This window comes from Doryrhamphus excisus, linkage group LG11, assembly GCF_037039965.1.
Source record: "Doryrhamphus excisus strain RoL-2023G ecotype Guam linkage group LG11, RoL_Dexc_Guam_v1.1, whole genome shotgun sequence".
NCBI classification, from domain to species: domain Eukaryota; kingdom Metazoa; phylum Chordata; class Actinopteri; order Syngnathiformes; family Syngnathidae; genus Doryrhamphus; species Doryrhamphus excisus.
In genome coordinates this window covers 16660180-16680152 of record NC_136367.1, presented here as the reverse complement: position 1 = coordinate 16680152, position 19973 = coordinate 16660180, and the positions used below count along the sequence as shown (strand labels likewise).

The following is a 19973-nucleotide window of genomic DNA, read 5'->3' as shown; positions in this document are numbered from 1 at the left end:
CATATTGCGCAACTGCAGGGTCTTGAGACACATGCTAACTCGCAAACTAGAGAGCTAGCGACCTAAACGGTAGCCTTCAAGTTATTTTCTTTAAACTTAAAAAAGCCAAAAACTTACCACTTCCACACGGATAGGGAGGATAACTATTAACAGTTATTTAACCTTTAACATGAACATTAATCAAATGTAATAATTTTTTCTGGGTACATGATACCATACAGCATCCATATCAAACTTGCGTGGGCCGCACTAACATTAAACTTTTATATCAAGGTGGGGGCCTCCCGCAGGCCGCATGTTTGAGACCACTGATGTAGACTGTGACACTAGAATATGATTCATCTTGGCGCCGCTCTGTTTAGGAGGAATCAGTAGGGGAATTTGAGTGGTTGTGGGTAAAGTGGGAGGTGATCACAGAAAAGTGGCAAGAAATGAAAGAGAAAGAGGGAGTGGTTGGGATGGGGGGGGGGCAAGTCTTAAATCCCACAAAGAGGAAGAAGCAACCAGGGAGGATAAGCTTGAAAAGAAAAAGAAAAGTGGTGGGAGAGCATTTTGGTGAGGAGATAAAAGCTTCTTTCATTGGTGAGTAAGAGAATTTATCGCTTTGACATCTTCTGGCAATATCATCTTCCCGAAAATATGAAACACTGCCATCTGGCTGTAAGCAGCGGTCTGAATGACACACACACACACACACTTCCATATTTAAGTCTTGAATGATGTCATCACTACTTGCTGAGAGACGATTTGCTTAGTGCAGGGGTCTCAAACTCAATTTACTTGGGGGGCACTGGAGCTACGGTCTGGGTGAGACTGGGCCGAATCAGGTTTTCCCAAAAAAAAAAAAAACAAAAAAAACGCATTTATTAAAAACAGAAAAATGAATAAACTTTGCTTTGGTTTTGATTTTCTACAAGAAAAGCTCTGATAAAACATTCCACTGTTCTCAAATATCTTAATTTTTGTTTTTCTGCACAAAATAAGATGAAAAATAAATAAACAAATCAAAACTAAAGAAAATCAATCAATCAGTAATAAATAAATATAATAATAATAAAACAGAAAATAATAAAAACTTTAGAAACCACATATAGTTGGTGGGTAGACAAATTATTTTTTTCAGATTAAAATGAACAAAGCATTATTAGAGCCCTGTAGACATGACAAAACACGACTATAGTCACATTTATACTCTTTTTATTTACAACATATTGCGCAACTGCAGGGTCTGGAGACACATGCTAACTCGCAAACTAGAGAGCTAGCGACCTAAACGGTAGCCTTCAAGTTATTTCCTTTAAACTTAAATAGCCAAAAACTTACCACTTCCACACGGCTAGGGAGGATAACTATTAACAGTTATTTAACCTTTAACATGAACATTAATCAAACGTAATAATTTTTTCTGGGTACATGATACCATACAGCATCCATATCAAACTTGCGCGGGCCGCACTAACATTAAACTTTCATATCAAGGCGGGGGCCTCAAACTTGTGTCCTGCGGGCCACATTTGGCCCGCGGGCCGCATGTTTGAGACCCCTGCATATTTGTATTATTTCATCGATTTATCGTCAGTAGGTCAAACGGGCTCTGTCAGATAGTTGACCCGGCCTTAATCTGTTTTTACAATGTGTTCTCCGGAGGTGCGAGCAAAAGTTGTTTATTTGCCGTCTGTGCCTACGTGTGTTGCGGAGGTGCCAGTCAAGTGTGAGGCCGAGAAGACAGGAAGCAAGGTGATAGCACTCCACGGGCCCCACGCTACAAGGTGTGAACTGCCCACTCAGCGGTCTTAATTTAAGTGAATGGCCGCATGGCGACGGCAAGCTGTTGTCGGCTGAAAGAGCCCTAAATTGAGTCAGCAAATGGATTTGATTTGCAGTGTTACACGTAGTAAAGCCTCTTGTATGATTGTTGGTATTTATCATGAGAATTTTGTGTATTTACAGTATAACCTGGCCTGGCATAGTTTCCAGTTATTCAGAGAGAAACACTGTTGAGAGTTTAGTCAACTAGATGTCAAAAGTCTCCCTTTTTGGTCCACTCGTTGCCCCAGCATTTGTTTTTGTGTCCAAAATTGTCAGCAACCGACTGATAGCAAATATGCATTAAGCGTACTCACCATTTGTTTTGACTCCAGCAGGAGAATCAAGCGAACTAGACGAGATTCATCGCTCGGTGAGACCCTTCGGCACCCGCCAGAGTGACCCACCCTACCTTGGGACGACCCCCTCACCACCGGCCACCACGGAGAGCACTCAGCAGACTCACCCTCACCTGAGCCATCCTCCCGCAGAGGACCCGCTGGGACCTCTACCTGACAACTGGGAGATGGCCTACACCGAGAATGGAGAGGTCTATTTTATAGAGTAAGAACACTTTTATTATATAGGACAAGAAAAAAACAAGGTTATTTTACATGATATAAGTGTAATATACGTTATATAAATACAACAAAAATAGGTTTGACTCATCTTTTCAGTAGGGAAATGCTGGATACACAATTCTTGCATTAAATCCGTTCCTGTCCGGCACAGTGTGGGGCGTTCGCTATCATTGGTAATTCAGCCGAGAGGTGGGGTACACCCTGGACTGGTGGCCAGCCAATCACAGGGCACATATAGACAAACAACCATTCACACTCACATTCATACCTATGGACAATTTGGAGTCGCTAATTAACCTAGCATGTTTTTGGAATGTGGGAGGAAACCGGAGTACCCGGAGAAAACCCACGCATGCACGAGGAGAACATGCAAACTCCACACAGAGATGGCCGAGGGTGGAATTGAACTCGGGTTTCCTAGCTGTGTGCCCTGTGCGCTAAACACTCGACCATTATGCAGCCCCATCATTGGTGATTGTGAAAAATATTTTGTACAATCTGTTCTTTTAAATGACTATTTACATATGCTAGCTGGCCAGTTTAGTTCTTGGCCTGTGTGCGAGTTCCATTCCCAAGTAAGGTGAGTTTCAGTGTAGTAGTAACTTAAACTTGAATCATGCCCTAAATGAACAGGTAAAGGACATATAAAACAGTAATAATTAAATTAAACATAATACAAAAGACCAAACTACTTTTATTGCTGTCTCACACTGATGAGGGTGTTATGTTTTTGGGAGGAGTACGTCTCAATTATGAGACCACCACGCTGCTTTCGATAACGCTATTTTTGTCCTTGATGATCAGTGTTTGAGCGGTTTTGACCAGGCATGTAGTCAATGTTGGTCGGACCATTTTACCATGTCTAATTTCACTTTGCCTTTTCTTTGAAGCACTATGGGAGGGAAAAAGTCACCTAAAAAGAACAAAAGTGACACGGTCCTTTGTCAGTATAGCACATAAGCGACTACTATGTGTTCCTCAGCCATGCGCACGTAACGACTTCTCTTTTTCTTTTTATACAGTATTAATAATTTATAGGAGTGCGTACATAACCACGATATGTCCTAACACGAGGACAGCCTGTCGTGTATGCCTCATAAAGCCGTCTCACATCAAATGGCTACATTTACTACAAAATTGTATAAAAATGTAAAGCATAAAACGATAAAAGATGCATATGACAAACAAAATATTCAGGTCATTTATCAATGTGCATTTTTTTTCTTCCAGCCACAATACAAAGACCACCTCTTGGATAGACCCTCGGTGCCTGGACAAACCTCAGAAACCCCTGGAAGAATGTGAAGATGACGGTATAAATCTCTCTTCCTCTCTTCGTGTGTGTTTATATGTGTCATTACCTCCTCAAGTCCGTGTAGGATTTGGAATATAGAGTGGGGCTTCATGCCAGTGTTAAAGCAGCAGTTGTCTGTCAAATGCTTTCAATTTGAATGCATTTGCGCCAAGAAAAAAAAAATTGTGGACAATTCCCAGGTGGCACTGCTTTATGTATTGGATTTTATTCATGCAACACTTCTAACATGCATCCAGTAGATACCATACAGTCCATATTTGTACAAGGTGTTGGTATAACATATACCATGCATGCACAGGTCCCATGATACTGTGTAATTTATGCATTTGGTTTCCTCTAGTAAGGTACACAGTTTGAATGGTAATGCATGTTTCCAGCTAGATTGGACCTATATGTTATCCTTATTTGCACAGCTTTGATTATCTCTTGCCATCTAGTGGCAGAATCTCGTCATTGCATCTGACTAATGTGATTGTCTCCCTGTGCTCCCACTTTCTCCTTCATTTGACCCTCTGGTGCTGTGTCGTCCACCCGCTGTGCAGAAGGGGTTCATACAGAGGAGATGGACAATGATCTTGGTGGGTACAACTCTCCCTCCCCCTCGCTGACATTTATGTCAATCTTTATTTTCAGTTTCAGGAGAACGCCAGTGGCAACTTGGTTGTGTGCATCTTTAATTCATGGTGGCAAAATAAACAACATTCAGCTGAATTTAAAAGGCCCCTCGGGGGGCACGTACTTCAAATTTGCATCCTTATTAGTTGATTTTTCACCTCTCTTTGTAGGGTTTTCTCAGGTTTCCTCCCACATTCCAAAAACATGCTAGGTTGATTGGCAACTCTAAATCGTCAATATGTATGAATGTGAGTGTGAATGGTTGTTTGTTTATATGTGCCCTGTGATTGGCTGGCGACCAGTCCAGGGTGTGCATACAGAGTGTGCATACATATACATCTTTCTTTCAATATTATACAATAAAATGGGCATATTCATCCAATGGTGTGGCTTTTAAACACAAACTGCCTGGTCCCAGTCTTCCTCACGCCTGCACATCAACAAGTTACCATTTCATAAATAAAAGATGAGACCCGATCCGAGAAGGATTGTTCTAATTAGGATTTCTTAATTGGTGTCTGTCTGAGGCAGACGGCAATATGCTTTTCCTCTTGACACCTATCAGCCCACTAACTAGCCTATCAGCCACTTGTGCATCATTGTTTACTCTCGTGATAAATGAGGCTGTTCCATTAGACAATCTGCCTGATGAAATGTAATAGCAGCCTTTCATGATTGTCATGCTTGGGTTTTGACTTTGGAGCCGCAAACCACAATATTCATTCATTTTTGAGGGTGGCGGGGTGTGCTGGAGCCTATCCCAGCTGGCGAGAGGCGGGGTACATCCTGGACTGGTCGCCAGCCCATCACAGGGCACATATAGACAAACAACCATTCACACTCACATTCATACCTATGGACAATTTGGAGTCGCCAATTAACCTAGCATGTTTTTGGAATGTGGGAGGAAACCGGAGTACCCGGCGAAAACCCACGCATGCCCGGGGAAAACATGCAAACTCCACACAGAGATGGTCCAGTGTGGTATTGAACTCGGGTCTCCTAGCTGTGAGGCCTGCATGCTAACCACTTGACCGCCACATCCATCCATTTTCTACCACTTATCCTCACGAGGGTCGCGGGGGTGCTGGAGCCTATCCCAGCTGTCTTCAGGCAAGAGGCGGGGTACACCCTGGACTGGTCGCCAGCCAATCACAGCGCACATATAGACAAACAACCATTCACACTCACATTCATACCTATGGACACTTTGGAGTCGCCAATTAACCTAGCATGTTTTTGGAATGTGGGAGGTAACCGGAGTACCCGGAGAAAAAACACACATGCACGGGGAGAACATATAAACTCCACACAGAGATGGCCGAGGGTGGAATTGAACTTGGGTCTCCTAGCTGTGAGGCCTGCGTGTTAACCACTAGAGCGCCGCAACCAAAACAATTTCTGATTTTTTTGTGATCTAACCATAACATGTATTGATTTAGTTTTTACCCATCATGCCATAATACTGCCCTTTGATAATCAATATTATATAACAATTATGATTTGTCATTGTATTATTGTTATGCTATGATATTTCAAGCTCATTAATCGCAGCACAATCGGAGGGAGGCTAGAAGCTAGAGGTCCTTGTAAAGCATCTGGAACAGCAACCTTATGAGAATAATCAGATCAGATGAATCTCTTTCTCGTCAAACAGCCCCCCCCATCTGGATCAGCATGCTCAATAATTATCGATTAGCACAAGCCAATAACACAATAACAATCCAGGTGGGCTAGGAAATGCAATTAACTGCAGCTCTCTGAAGAGGAGCAGACGCTGGCACTTTATGAATGTCAGCAGCTCGAGCATGTACAAATTCTCTCTCTGAGGCACGTGCTTACTCAAGAGAAATCAAAGCAGTCTATCAAGAGAATGAGATGCAAACGGTTAAAACGTGTCATTCATCACCGCTGGCTTCCCCTTGACGTGGCAATATGGAGAGAGGGGAAGGTGTGACGTGTGATGAAGGACAACGGTATGAAATTCATGAATGAGGGACAGAGTTCCCCTCCGTGCTTTTTATACCCGCTTCATGTGCACGGTAGCTATTGTGGAGACGCTTGCTTCATCTAATATCCCTCCCCATCTCTCATGTGCTCATACGTTCTCATACATACACTCAAGCTGGAGTGGAACTAGCACAGTGTGAAATCACAGTGGTGATTACAATTTTGCACGAGGTGAGGCGGAACTGCTTTCTGTTTAATGTTCCACTTGAATACATCCTGGTGATGATTCGCCATGCTCGCCTCAACCTTCAGACCTTACCTTTTTGTATATTGCTTTGTGTAATGTCCGCCAGTTCCAAGAGGGGGGGAATATGTTAATGCACTGTGCTGAAAATACACATTTGAACTTCTGAAACTTGACAACACTACATCGACGTACACGTGGAACCTTTTGCACACTGCAGCTACAAGAAAAAAAGAACCACAGTGTGGGAGTGCTGCTGCAGCAACACAATACCGCACACATGCACAAAAACATTACATTCAGTAGAAAGTTATTAGGGTTTGGACATGTTATTTGCTCATAAAAAACAATTATTTTCCCAGTAATATGAAATAAAATAGCATTTTCGGATGTTTGCAAGAGGCAGGGATGGTTCTTTTGCTCGGAAAGGGTCTCGTCGTATTTTTTGGCCCTCAACTTGCCATTAAAAATTTTTAGCGTTAACATTGTTATTTATTACCCTCCATTATCTGCCTGTTGGGTGTTAAGTTGCTGTGTGATGACTATAGCAATTTTTCAATAGCAATTCCGGACTGGATAGTCACCTAGAGCTTACCTCCAAGTGGCCCCCCAGAGTTTGAGACCCCTAAAGCTTGAATTATGCTGCAGAGAATGACAACACAACTTGTAAACACACATAAGGCAACCACGACTAGTATGGGGAATTTAATAAACACCAATGATGTCAGCACTCACGTCACTTCGAGTCCTTCCAACGTCCCAGCAGGCTTTGCAGCACATCTCTGCTGTTAAAGTTATGTTTTTAGAGTTAACATTGTTATTTATTACCCTCCATTAGTAGTATTATGTGTTATCTGTGCTGTGTTATCTAAGTTTCTGTGTGATGATTATAGCAATTTTTTCAACTCACTTTGTTGTAACATGATTCCGGACTGGATAGTCACCTAGAGCTTACCTCCAGTGGCCCCCCCAGAGTTTGAGACCCCTAAAGCTTGAATTATGCTGCAGAGCTTTCTTTTTCCCTGCTATGCAAATTGTCACTAGCTAGAACACAAAAATGACAACACAACTTGTAAACACACATAAGGCAACCACGACTACTATGGGGAATTTAATAAACACCAATGATGGCATCACTCATGTCACTGAGAGTCCTTCCAATGTCCCAGCAGGCTTTGCAGCACATCTCTGCTGTTAAAGTTACGTTTTTAGAGTTAACATTGTTATTTATTACCCTCCATTATCTGCCTGTTAGGTGTTAAGTTGCTGTGTGATGATTATAGCAATTTTTCAATAGCAATTCCGGACTGGATAGTCACCTAGAGCTTACCTCCAGTGGCCCCCCAGAGTTTGAGACCCCTAAAGCTTATATTATGCTGCAGAGCTTTCTTTTTCCCTGCTATGCAAATTGAGGGCGTCTCAGCGTAGAAATATACAATACGCAAATATGAGCGGTGATGTACCATAAAAGTGACTGATGGTTCCATATTGAGTAGGTCCAGCCCCAACAAATGATCTGGATGTCTCATTCTCCATTGTTTACTGCTACACTGGAAGCTAAATAGCTAGTCAATGAAAGCGGTTTTGGTGGAGAAATGCAAGTCACAGCAATCCCCTGCCTGAAGAGCTATTGATCAATCACGACACCATCATACGGGCTGGCGTTGTGATGTCACGGAAGCCTAATTCAGGCTTAATCGGTCATGATGCTCATCACATTTGGACTTTCAGGGCATTTGCATTTGGCTCCACTGCATCGTCCTTTTTACAAAGCACGTTATTGAACAACTGGAATGAGTAACTACTCCCATACAGTGCAATGGATCACTGGGTGGGAGTGGGGGTGAGGGGTAATTGTATGCAAAACTGTCAGAAGAAAGGTTTATTGGAAAACGTGTGGCTGTGCATTGTGGTGTGTGGTTTGATGTCTGAGACTTTTTATGGAGGCTAGCTAGTAATCACTGCTTTTGACATGACTAATTGCTTATTATTATGGCTCCCTTGACGATCATCACTTCACACTGTTAAACACCACTAAAGACATACGCGGTTGGGGCATTTGCATACTTTGCATCGGTACGTTTTGCATTTTTGGCTCAAGACCCTCCCGATTCCCCACCACCACCACCACCTTTATGCCATTCATTCATCTGCCTAAAGGGTTCATGCTCGGTTCTTATCTGATGTGTAGAAATGTCAGCAGTGTGCAGGGACACGGGGACAACCAGAGAGCATGCGAAACTGATGGGTCACTCTGGCCCTGGAGACTGACTGACACAATAAAAACGCAAAAGGTTCTTCGCCAGCTTTGCCTCTAATAGCTCACTACATGTCGTCAAACAACTTGACGCCATATTCACCAGCCTCCATTTTTTTCTTTTTCAGAACTTCCACCAGGATGGGAGAAAATCGATGATCCGGTGTATGGGGTCTACTATGTTGAGTAAGTCATGAAATCGAAACAGCTCTTATGAGCACACATATCTGCTATAAACATCACAGTCTATCTTCAATATATTCATTTTACTGGAAGAATTTAGGCTTTTGTTTTGTTTGTGTCATCGTTTGGGATTATACACACAAATGTATACTTCCCATGTGTTAGGCCTTTGAGCGCCGCTATGAATTTAAATGTATTTAAATGTTGTTCCAACAGCTCTCGGGGCTTCACATTCACTGTTCCCTCATTGAGTCTGACACATTATTCACCATCTCTCTTTTTTTTTTTTTTTTTTACATAATGTAGTCTCTTTGGATGTGCGAGCATTATTTGGAACTCCTGACCAGGATTTCCGCGACATGTCATTTTTTGGTGGCGCACCGCTTACTACTTAAAAATACATTCAAAAGTACACAATTGGTCTTGTGTTGACATTGGTCCTTAATTATCATGAAACATTTCATTGTCATTCGACTTTTTGGTATCTTGTTTATACATTTTGCCTGGCTCTCACTGTCGTTCGACATCCTTTCGATGTTTAAAGTCAACAATGCAATGCACAACGATGAGCCAATTCAAGAACTACTTCGGTACAAGGTACATTATTAAAAAAAAAAACAAAAAACCTTAAACTGTATTATGGAAAGCAGGAAGTGAACAAATGAACCAGTTACAGAATATTATGTTCTAAGGCTTGTCAACATATACCAAAGAAAAGGTTTGACTCTCATCTTTCATCTGAAACTAACCCTTTTCCCTTCTTTAGTAATCAGAAGTAGTACATCACCTTGTACTTCGGTACGAGGTGCATTATTAAAAAAACAAAAAAAAACAAACTTAAACTGTATTATGGAAAGCAGGAAGTGAACAAATGAACCAGTTACTGATTGTAAAAGTACCAGATGGAGGGGTAGGATTTAATAAGCTTTGCTTCTTCCTACTCCTTTTGGACATGTGGAACTGGGAACTGATTATGTGATGCATTCAATTGTAATCTGATGCATGTTCAAATAAAATAATACCATTACCATAGTTTATGTTCTGTTGGTTGTTGGGGAAAAATAATACATAAAATAATACATAAATAAGTCATATAACCCTCCTGAGGGTTGATGTCGACCATTTATTTGTTGTTTGAGTATATTTTCTAGTGGTATACAGTATTCATGAAAACATACCTTCACTTTATCTTGACTGAATCTCTACATTATAACAATACCATCCTATCTTTCCATCTCTTTTTTTTTAAATTTCCTATTTATTTACCCTGTGCCCTTACTGCCCCCCCCTCCTTTTCCTATTGAAGTCATATCAACAGGAAGACCCAGTATGAGAATCCAGTGCTGGAGGCTAAGAGGCGCAGGCAACTGGAACAGCAACAGCCTCAACCCCAAAGCCAGCAGCCACCTGAAGGTGAGCGCTACATCCGAGGTTCGTTTACAAGCCCTCCGCTGAGGGCGTCATTCACTTTCTTTTTATTCATGTGCGTGACTGGGTGTTCCTCATACATGTGTGCGAGATGATGCCGTTTTTTGCCTGCTGCTAATTTATGATTTGCTAAATGCCCTCCCATAAAGGCATAACTATTATTTCCGGCTGTGTCGTGCAGCACGTTGTTTATTTTCTGGGTTCTGTTCTTATTGTAACAATAATCTGAGCAGTTGCATAATCCTAATGATGTGATAGTAATACTAATGATGCAGTGACTTGGCTAATATGTCACTGTTGCTCCTTTGCCTTATTCACCTGCATGGAGTCCTAATTGTATATGCATAGGCCGCTCCACATTCTGCTTAATCAGCACAAATAGTTGGATTCCACTACTCGATTACCTGCTGGCTATACTTCCGTCTGAACCTCAATACCTTCAAGCAGATTTTTCAACCACTTTTTCACCCCGGCATTGATTCTACAGTCACATGTTCATGGAATATTAATGAAGGTATTAGTAGTGCCTGTGCCTTGATACTGTAACAAGGTCATTAATCAAAGATGGAGTGAAGAAATGGGCCACTCGGTTTCTATGCGCCGCCATTGTTATTCAGCAGAGAAACGGCAGGTGTTAAACGTTTCATGACGTTTGTACAACCTGAGCATACTCGCTTTAATGGTGCTCAGTGGGGATAGGTGAAATACAAGTGTATATGTTCGCCGTACATGATTAAATACGCGTCTCTTCAAATGTCCCCCATCCTATGTATAGCAATATTTACAATTTCAGTTAACCATACACAGTCCAGGCATTGTTTTTCGCCCATACTGTTTTCTACGCCAACTGTAGAGAACACGTGTCTCTTTCAATTTCAGAATGGATCGAAGACTCAACATTTGCAGGGGCCCCTCTAGCTAGTTATGCTGCCAACCACCAGGAGACCTACAGAGATCCTCAGACTGGACCCACAGTGCCCATGGGACAAAAACGTAAGTCCACTTGGTATCAATTAGTTTCCTTAATTGTTTGAAAGCGTCAAATGATTAAAATTTTTAATCAGATTAATCAATTTTTTGTTTAAATCTAATTAATCATGATTAATCACAATTCGCAGCTATGTCTGAAATATGCCGTTTTTTTACAGTATTTAAAAAAGAAAAAGTAAATGACAGGACAGAATGGTACATATTTGTATGTCTAAAAATGTATTTGTTTAACACTAGTCTTTTTAATAGTTTTTTTTACATATATACAATACACATATACAATTATTTATATATATATATGCATATATACAATTATATTATATATATTATTTATTATATATATAATATATTATTATTATATATATTATACAATTATATATAATTGTATATATACAATTATTTATACAATACACTATATATACACTTATATATACAATACAAAACTTTTATTATGAGCAAAGAGGGGTTGTGTTCACAGACATCACGTCTCATTCCATTTTTTTCAGTGTCATTTCCAGCATACAAAGCAAATTGTACATCTGAATTAACCCTTTAAGCACCAGTGTGTTTTTTTTCTAGAAAATATTACCTTGTGATATTACAATTTATGTGTTTAGCTTGAAAATGGTTTGACATAAAGGCATACTGTAAGTGAGGAAAAAGTTTGTGATGGGAGTAAATTCACTAATCTAATTTGCATATTATGATGTGACCAGCCTCCGAAATGGACATGGTCAACAAGCTCATCAAAATGTCTGATCGATTTGTACTCTTCATCTGTCACTCAAACACAGCCATTATTATCATCATCATCATCATTTACACCACTGCTGCCTTCTCCGCTATTAGAAGTGTATTTTCCTGTGACTGTCCCTGTTAAAAAAAATACATTTATAATACAGATAAATGTTAATATATTGTTAAAATATTAATATTTTATTTTGCAATTAAAAAAAAAAAATTCACCATTACAGGTGAGGCTGCCACAGCTGCTTCCCTGACTACACCGAACTGGTGTTGTTGCATTTCACCATGACCTTTCACTCGTGACAGCTTGCTGTTTTCAACCTAACATCCTGTTTCTTATGTTTTCTGCCCCTCCTTTCTGTGCAGTACTAGTCAAAACTCCACGGTACACAGAGTATCCATCCATCCGTTTTCCATGCTGCTTATCCTCACTAGGGTCGCTGCTATGCTGTAGCCTATGGCACAGAGAGTAGTTGCATCAATATTTATGTTGTTATACATGTTTATGTAACATGCATTTCAAATCAATGAGGGCAAGCTCTCCATAGCACCCAGATACAATTAACCTCAAGCTTTTTTTTTTTTTTGCGTGGATGGCACAGACAGAATCCAAAGCTGAATTAATTCAGTTTGCGCTTTTAAAATGGTGCATTAGTTGTATCCGCAATTAATCAATTATTGTTTTGTTTTCAGGAGGAAAGCCTTTTTTTACTCGGAACCGATCCGAACTAAAGGGGACTTTCATCAATACCAAGCTGAAAAAGAGTCGCCGGGGTTTTGGTTTCACTGTAGTGGGAGGCGACGAGCCGGATGAATTCCTGCAAATCAAGAGTCTGGTCCTTGATGGACCCGCTGCCCTCGACGGCAAAATGGAGACAGGTTGGGGCTCTTTATTGATTTGAAGATCACAAAGATAAAACGCTGCTTTAATTAGATTTTCTGGATGCTGATTGTGTACAAATGCAAAGATAAATCTTAAAGCTAACGCCTCCCTTGTTCTTCCCTTCAAAGGTGATGTGATAGTCAGTGTCAACGACACCTGTGTGCTCGGCTACACGCATGCACAAGTGGTGAAGATCTTCCAGTCCATCCCTATTGGCTCCATGGTCAACCTGGAGCTGTGCCGGGGTTACCCACTGCCTTTTGACCCAGATGACCCCAACACAAGCCTGGTTACCTCTGTGGCCATTCTTGACAACAAAGAACCCATTATCGTCAATGGCCAGGAGAACTCCAACAACATCTATGACTTGCCACCCGTTCACAGCAGCCAGAACAACAACAACGGCTCAACCAACGGGGGGGCGGCCCCCCTCAACGGCCTCCCTCGACCTCACAGCCCCTCCGTAGAGGTGGCGTCCGACACCTCCTCTCAACACGGCTACTCCAGCGATGTGGTCAATCTAGCCTCGTCTATTGCAACACAGCCGGAGCTCATAACTGTACACATGGAGAAAGGAGACAAAGGTTTCGGCTTCACCATCGCGGACAGCCTCGGAGGCGGAGGGCAGAGAGTGAAGCAGATTGTGGACTACCCACGCTGCCGAGGCCTGAGAGAGGGTGACATCATCGTGGAAGTGAACAAGAGGAACGTGCAGAGTATGTCTCATAACCAGGTGGTTGACCTGCTAAGCAAGTGTCCGAAAGGCAGTGAGGTCACCATGCTGGTGCAGAGAGGTGAGTGGCGGCTTTTATCACATTTACTGATTTACCGAGAGGAATGGGAAGAGGAAATGGAAGAGCAGAATTTTGTAGTTCCCAACAAAAAGCACAACAAAAGTACAACACAAAGATATGTTACAGACATCCCTCGTTTATTGCAGTTTATTGATTCCAGCAAAGTAGAATAAATGGAATATTTGTATAGCTAGAACATACAAAAAACTGTTTACTACCTTCTAAAAATAGCTTTTAACATTATTAGAGCCCCCCTGAAGTTAGCTAAACAATAATAACATAATAAGTCACAGTCTCCGTCAGCCTGTCATCCTTATGTGCAGGCTACGCTATCTCTGAACCGTCACAAGAGACGGCCGCCACTTTAATAATAGCAATATGTAATTTCTCATATGTATTTAATCTAAACTTAAGAAAAGAAAAGTTTGAAACTGAGTGGGGAAGAAGGGCAAAGTAAGAAGCCGGAAATGTACCACTTCCACACGAGGCAGTGTAATGTTTAGAAATGTCTTATCGATGTAACATTACTAGTGAACAGAATACTACATATGACTTATCTTTTTAGTAATTTTTTACCAAAAAAATGACTGTATAGTCATTTTTTATTTTTTTTATAGTCACTGTATGATCAAAAAAATGACTGTATAGTCATTTTTTTGTCATGTGTACGTGTTTACTTGACTTTAGCTTTACATGTTTCTGTTTCGACCAACGGATGGCATTTTTTGATTGAGTTGATGTCCTCGCTGTAGACCATCAAGACTCAAATTGTGCTCTTATCCATTCATGCACATATTGGAATGCATGGACAAATCCATAAGATGCCCAGTGAGATACACTATTAAATGACGGGAGTAGATAAGCAGTTGGCCGAGAGCGACAGGTCAGTGTATGTGGGTGTTAAATATGGTTTCACTTTCTCTCACTCCCTCTGCTGTTTGTTTATTGAGACCATTGCTTACTTGTTTTGGGTATATGTGGTTGGTATGCCCATACTAGTGTCATGTCACTTGTTCTGGCATGTGTGACCTTTTTTTTTTTTTTTTTTTTACTTCAAGCTTCAGTGAGTGTGCTGCAAAAACGGTGGCCCGGCTCATAGATGCAGCAATCCAACATGCACATTTGGCTTTCATCACTGTTTTGATTGCACATGAGTGTCTCACAGAAGGGATAAATGGAAACAAAGCAGTCCGGAATTTACTGTCAATAATCCCTTTCAGACTGTCAGACCCAAAGTCGCTCTACGATCCAAGTAATTGGACCATTTTCTCTGTCAGACTGTCCATACTTTGTGTTGGGGGGATTCTTAATCCAACTAAAACATTTCTGTGTTTGTGTGTGGGTGAGTTGATCTCGCTGTTAATGGTCAAGACAGTCCAAAGAAGATGGTCATATGAAAGGCAGCCAAATAGCACTTTTGACTTGTAGAACTTCTCGACCCCCCCCCCCCCCTCCATGACTTTTCCCACCTGCGTGGTATTTACTTTAACAAGTAGGCGAACACAAGCCCATAAAGAGATGGAGAGTCATCATCATGGGTTTAATGCAGTCTTAATACACTACAGAGCTGTGAACCGGGCTTGTGTAAACACTGGAAAGGTTACCTAAAAGTAGACTTGGAATGAAGAGTAAGAATTTAGAAATTACTAAAAAATTACTACAAAGCATTTTGGTTTACAGTACAATTTCTTTGTAAGCAGAGTAAAAACCTGCAAGAGATAATTTGATGCATCACAACCCACTCTGCCTGCTTGCGCTGCTTAGATCAATAGTAGAAATGCTCACTGCAGGAGTGTACAGTTGGCATGGGTTTGCCTGCCGAGTGACTGGGCGAAGGGAAAATTGGCCTCCATGTTGGTGGTGTGCCAAATGATTATCTGGATTCACAGTTGTTTGCAAAAAAAAGAAGATTTAATGATTGTTAGGAATCATTCCAACATTTTTTTTCATGTTCAAATGATGCGCTTGTGCTTTTGTATGAAGCTTTTGCAGACAACCAACTATACATAACGCTCAATAGCTTGACCAAATTCAATCCAAAGTATTTGATTTAAGAAGGGAAAATGGGTGTCTTTATAGATGGAAATGACACAAGAAAAAACTCCAAGAAATTGTTTGGCATTTTTATATGACATTTGTATTAGTATTTTATTTTTTATAGTCGATTACAATTATTTTAATGAACAAGATAATGCTACCGGGGCGGCACGGCGGATGAGTGATTAGCGCGCAGACCTCACAGCTAGGAGACCAGGGTTCAATTCCACCCTCGGCCATCTCTGTGTGTAGTTTGCATGTTCTCCACGTGCATGCGTGGGTTTTTTCCGGGTACTGCGGTTTCCTCCCACATTCCAAAAAACATGCTAGGTTAATTAGCGACTCCAAATTGTCCATAGGTATGAATGTGAGTGTGAATGGTTGTTTGTCTATATGTGCCCTGTGATTGGCTGGCGACCAGTCCAGGGTGTACCGCGCCTCTCGCCCGAAGACAGCTGGGATAGGCTCCAGCACCCTCATGAGGAAAAAGCGGTAGAAAATGAATGAATGAATGACGATAATGCTACCCATTAAATACCACAAATACATATAACCCACAGGTACGAATGGGCTGAGATGTATTTTCTGCATATAGAGTATACACACAAATAATAGCAGTTATGTGAAGATATTACAGGGATCCCTTCAATACACAGTACTTTAATTACACTTACACTTTACATTTTTTTAAGTCCAGCTTTCTTTACCAGGAACAAGGCACACTGGCGTCTAATTGGGGTGCGTTGCTTATTAAATACATACATCGTCTCCCCCACTTTCCTTCCATCATCAAAGATATCTTCTTCACATATGTACTGTACATACAGTACAACTATATGCACAGGCAAACACAAACGCATACCTATAGAGTGGATTGCAAATGTGAGCAATCAGACATCCAGTTTATGGAGACTATGAGCTGTAGATAGTCCTAATTGGTGGTAATCGCTTCTCCACCCCTACCCTGCTTCTCTGTTTCTATCACCCCCTGCTGTTATGTACATTCACACCCGTTCGCTCATATGAAGATAGAAGCTAATTAGAGTGGACCACAGCATCGCTCTGTGCAATGGTGTCCCAGCCAGCCAGCGTTGCTGCTTATTTTTTGTCTTAAAATTTTTTGGTTAACCAGCCGCTGGTAATCATTTTGTAGTTATACAAGAGACTGACCTTTTTTCACTTTGCAATGTAGTATCTGAAGACACTCATTGATATATACTACATATACTACTCTACTGTGCTATTCCCTCATCCCCGTTGATGCACTGACGTAATATATTTTGCCTTGTGGCGGCTCGATTGAACGAAATGCGACTTTCTTCCCATTCCATGTTTCATAGATATACGTAAATGCTACCAAGTCTATTAGGGCTGCATGCATCTGCTGAATAGCCCTTTGTCAGCAAAACCTAGTTTGCGTGTTCTTGAAATATGGCCTCTCAGTATCCTTGCAGCTCACGCTATTTGTCATCAACAGGAAGCCCAGTTGTTCCGGCTTTTCTACGCGGAGTATTGCTACTGAAATGAATGTAAAGTCATTTGCGCATGGCCTTAGCTGCTGCCTGCGGTCATATGTCATGCGGAGGGACTCGTGTAAGGAAACTAACACAAGGCAGAAGTATTCAAAGTGGTTGTTTTAACTTAGAGTAACTGATGAGTTAATTACTGGAAAACAAGTGAAAGACTTGTGGATTATATGTATAGTGCTCCGGGGTACCCTTTATAATATCGCACCAGCCGGGCGCATTTCCTCACGCTTATGTGTGTTTACTTCTCTTTACCCTTAAGTGCAGTTTAAAAGAGATTGATTGCACCCTGGACTAAAGAAATGTGTATTTTCTTTGTCTTTCCTGCATGTGCGCCTTAAGGAGAGCGTTGTCTGTGTAGATCTTATTTGGAAAGGCCAATACAGCATGACGGAGAAAGTACTCCGTAGATTATGGGTCTCAAACACGCGGCCCGCGGGCCAAATGTGGCCCGCAAGACACTAGTTTGAGGCCCCCGCCTTGATATGAAAGTTTAATGTTAGTGCGGCCCGCGCAAGTTTGATATGGATGCTGTATGGTATCATGTACCCAGAAAAAATTATTACGTTTGATTAATGTTCATGTTAAAGGTTAAATAACTGTTAATAGTTATCCTCCCTAGCCGTGTGGAAGTGGTAAGTTTTTGGCTATTTAAGTTTAAAGGAAATAATTTGAAGGCTACCGTTTAGGTCGCTAGCTCTCTAGTTTGCGAGTTAGCATGTGTCTCAAGACCCTGCAGTTGCGCAATATGTTGTAAATAAAAAGAGTATAAATGTGACTATAGTCGTGTTTTGTCATGTCTACAGGGCTCTAATAATGCTTTGTTCATTTTAATCTGAAAAAAAATAATTTGTCTACCCACCTACTATATGTGGTTTCTTAAGTTTTTATTATTTGCCGTTTTATTATTATTATTATATTTATTTATTTATTACTGATTGATTGATTTTCTTTATTCTTGATTTGTTTATTTTTTTATCTTATTTTGTGTAGAAAAAAGTAAGATATTTGAGAACAGTGGAATGTTTTATCAGCGCTTTTCTTGTAGAAAGTTTTTTTTTTATTTTTTTGTTTTTAATAAATGCGTTTTTTGGGTTGTTTTTTTTTGTCTCACTCAGACCCGAGCTCCAGTGGCCCCCAAGTAAATTGAGTTTGAGACCCCTGCCGTAGATGATCATGTTCACTGGTAAAAAAAAAAAACGATGTGAACGGACTAGAACCATCATAAACAAACGTACATTTACGGGCATGCCTATTCACAAGACCTGTGTGTAATGCAACATCCACTTAGAAGAGATAAATGTTGATGATGAGTCCCGGTGTAGACCGAAACAGGAAATCAATTGGCTGTATGGAGCAGGAAGCGTTGTTCTTGCCCACTTTGCATTAAAAATTCTGCTGACTGCACCCTTCCAATGGCACCATAACCAATAGCGTTGCGGTTCTAAAAAAGTAGCAGTGGGGGAGCCGCCTGCCCACTCCACGCTCGCAATTCACCTCTGCTCATTTTTGGATGCTGGAGGCTTGAGTTGGTGAATCACTGCTTATTGCACAGGGGGGGCAAGGTGAGTCGTTTTCAGGCCAACCTCTCTCTCTCTCGCTCTCTCGCTCTCTCTCTCTGTCTTCACATCTCCGCAGCTACTGGGTGAATCGTAAATCTTTAGTTTCCATGACGATACGCTACTGTTAATCTCCACCAGGGTCTCCCGGCTGAAGCAACGTGTGGGAGGAGGGGATTTCACCCTTTAAAAAAAATAAAAATAACCCCCCGCCCGCAATACCGCTAACTATTTTCGAAGTTTTTTCCAAATAAAAATGCAAGTAGACTGTTCCGTGAACTATTTTGTGCATATTTTAGCTATTAATTTCTCAGTGCTTATGCATGCAACAACGCCCAGGAAGCTAAATTAGGATGTGCAGCAGCCAGCAGTTGTTACGTTCAGGCTTTTCAGCCTTTCACTCCCTTACTGTACAGTTGTGAATAACCCACCACAACAACTGTTGCCGGGAGACCTTCTTTCACTTCCCCGGCGGTAACCAGGCACTCATCGCTATGGTGACAGATGGACCTTGCTGTTGGAGGCCATTGCTTTAAGCCAGATTTTTAACCAATATGGGCAAGACCAGACACTGTGGGCTGACATCATAATCGGCTTATTAATAATGGCTTTTAGTTAAGTCAACAAAACGGTGAAACACCTTGACTGAAATATTCTCACACCTGGTTGGAATTTTTTTTTACAGTTTTTGACAACTGTTGTTGTCAGTGTTCATACATCTTTTTTTCCTCAGATAATGAAATAAGCTGTCAAAGCTGTGTACCCCCACCTTTTGCTGCTTTATGATTCAGGTTCAGCGAAATTCTTTATGATTCAATATCTGTCATTAATCATAAAAATGAAATCTTAGATGATGTGGTGCCTGTAGGTGCTGTATTTTGAATAGTCCATTTTTCACTCTTAATGGTGCATTGAAAAAAAATAAAATAATGAAAAAAAAATATTATTCTGTATTCCACTGAGAGTTAAGGAGGCATTGGATTAAACCCAACTTCCACCAAAACACACAAGCTGCATGTACATAAGCAAAGGGGCATAACAGCCAGGTCGTCTTATGT

General features: G+C 41.1%; 1 protein-coding gene across 13 annotated transcripts in view; it reads left to right on the top strand.

The window, feature by feature from the left end:
• magi1b (membrane associated guanylate kinase, WW and PDZ domain containing 1b) overlaps positions 1-19973 on the top strand; it is a 115430-nt gene that overhangs the window by 68511 nt on the left and 26946 nt on the right. For 8 of the 13 annotated variants that reach the window (XM_058080249.2, XM_058080213.2, XM_058080240.2 and 5 more), the window contains exons 5-12: positions 2142-2370; positions 3618-3700; positions 4245-4280; positions 8897-8954; positions 10258-10382; positions 11259-11372; positions 12810-12995; positions 13128-13793. In XM_058080249.2, coding sequence (XP_057936232.2) covers positions 2142-2370; positions 3618-3700; positions 4245-4280; positions 8897-8954; positions 10258-10382; positions 11259-11372; positions 12810-12995; positions 13128-13793 — 1497 coding nt within the window. The remainder of the gene's footprint in view (positions 1-2141; positions 2371-3617; positions 3701-4244; positions 4281-8896; positions 8955-10257; positions 10383-11258; positions 11373-12809; positions 12996-13127; positions 13794-19973) is intronic. The other 5 variants (XM_058080229.2, XM_078794861.1, XM_078794860.1 and 2 more) reach the window with 3 other exon arrangements.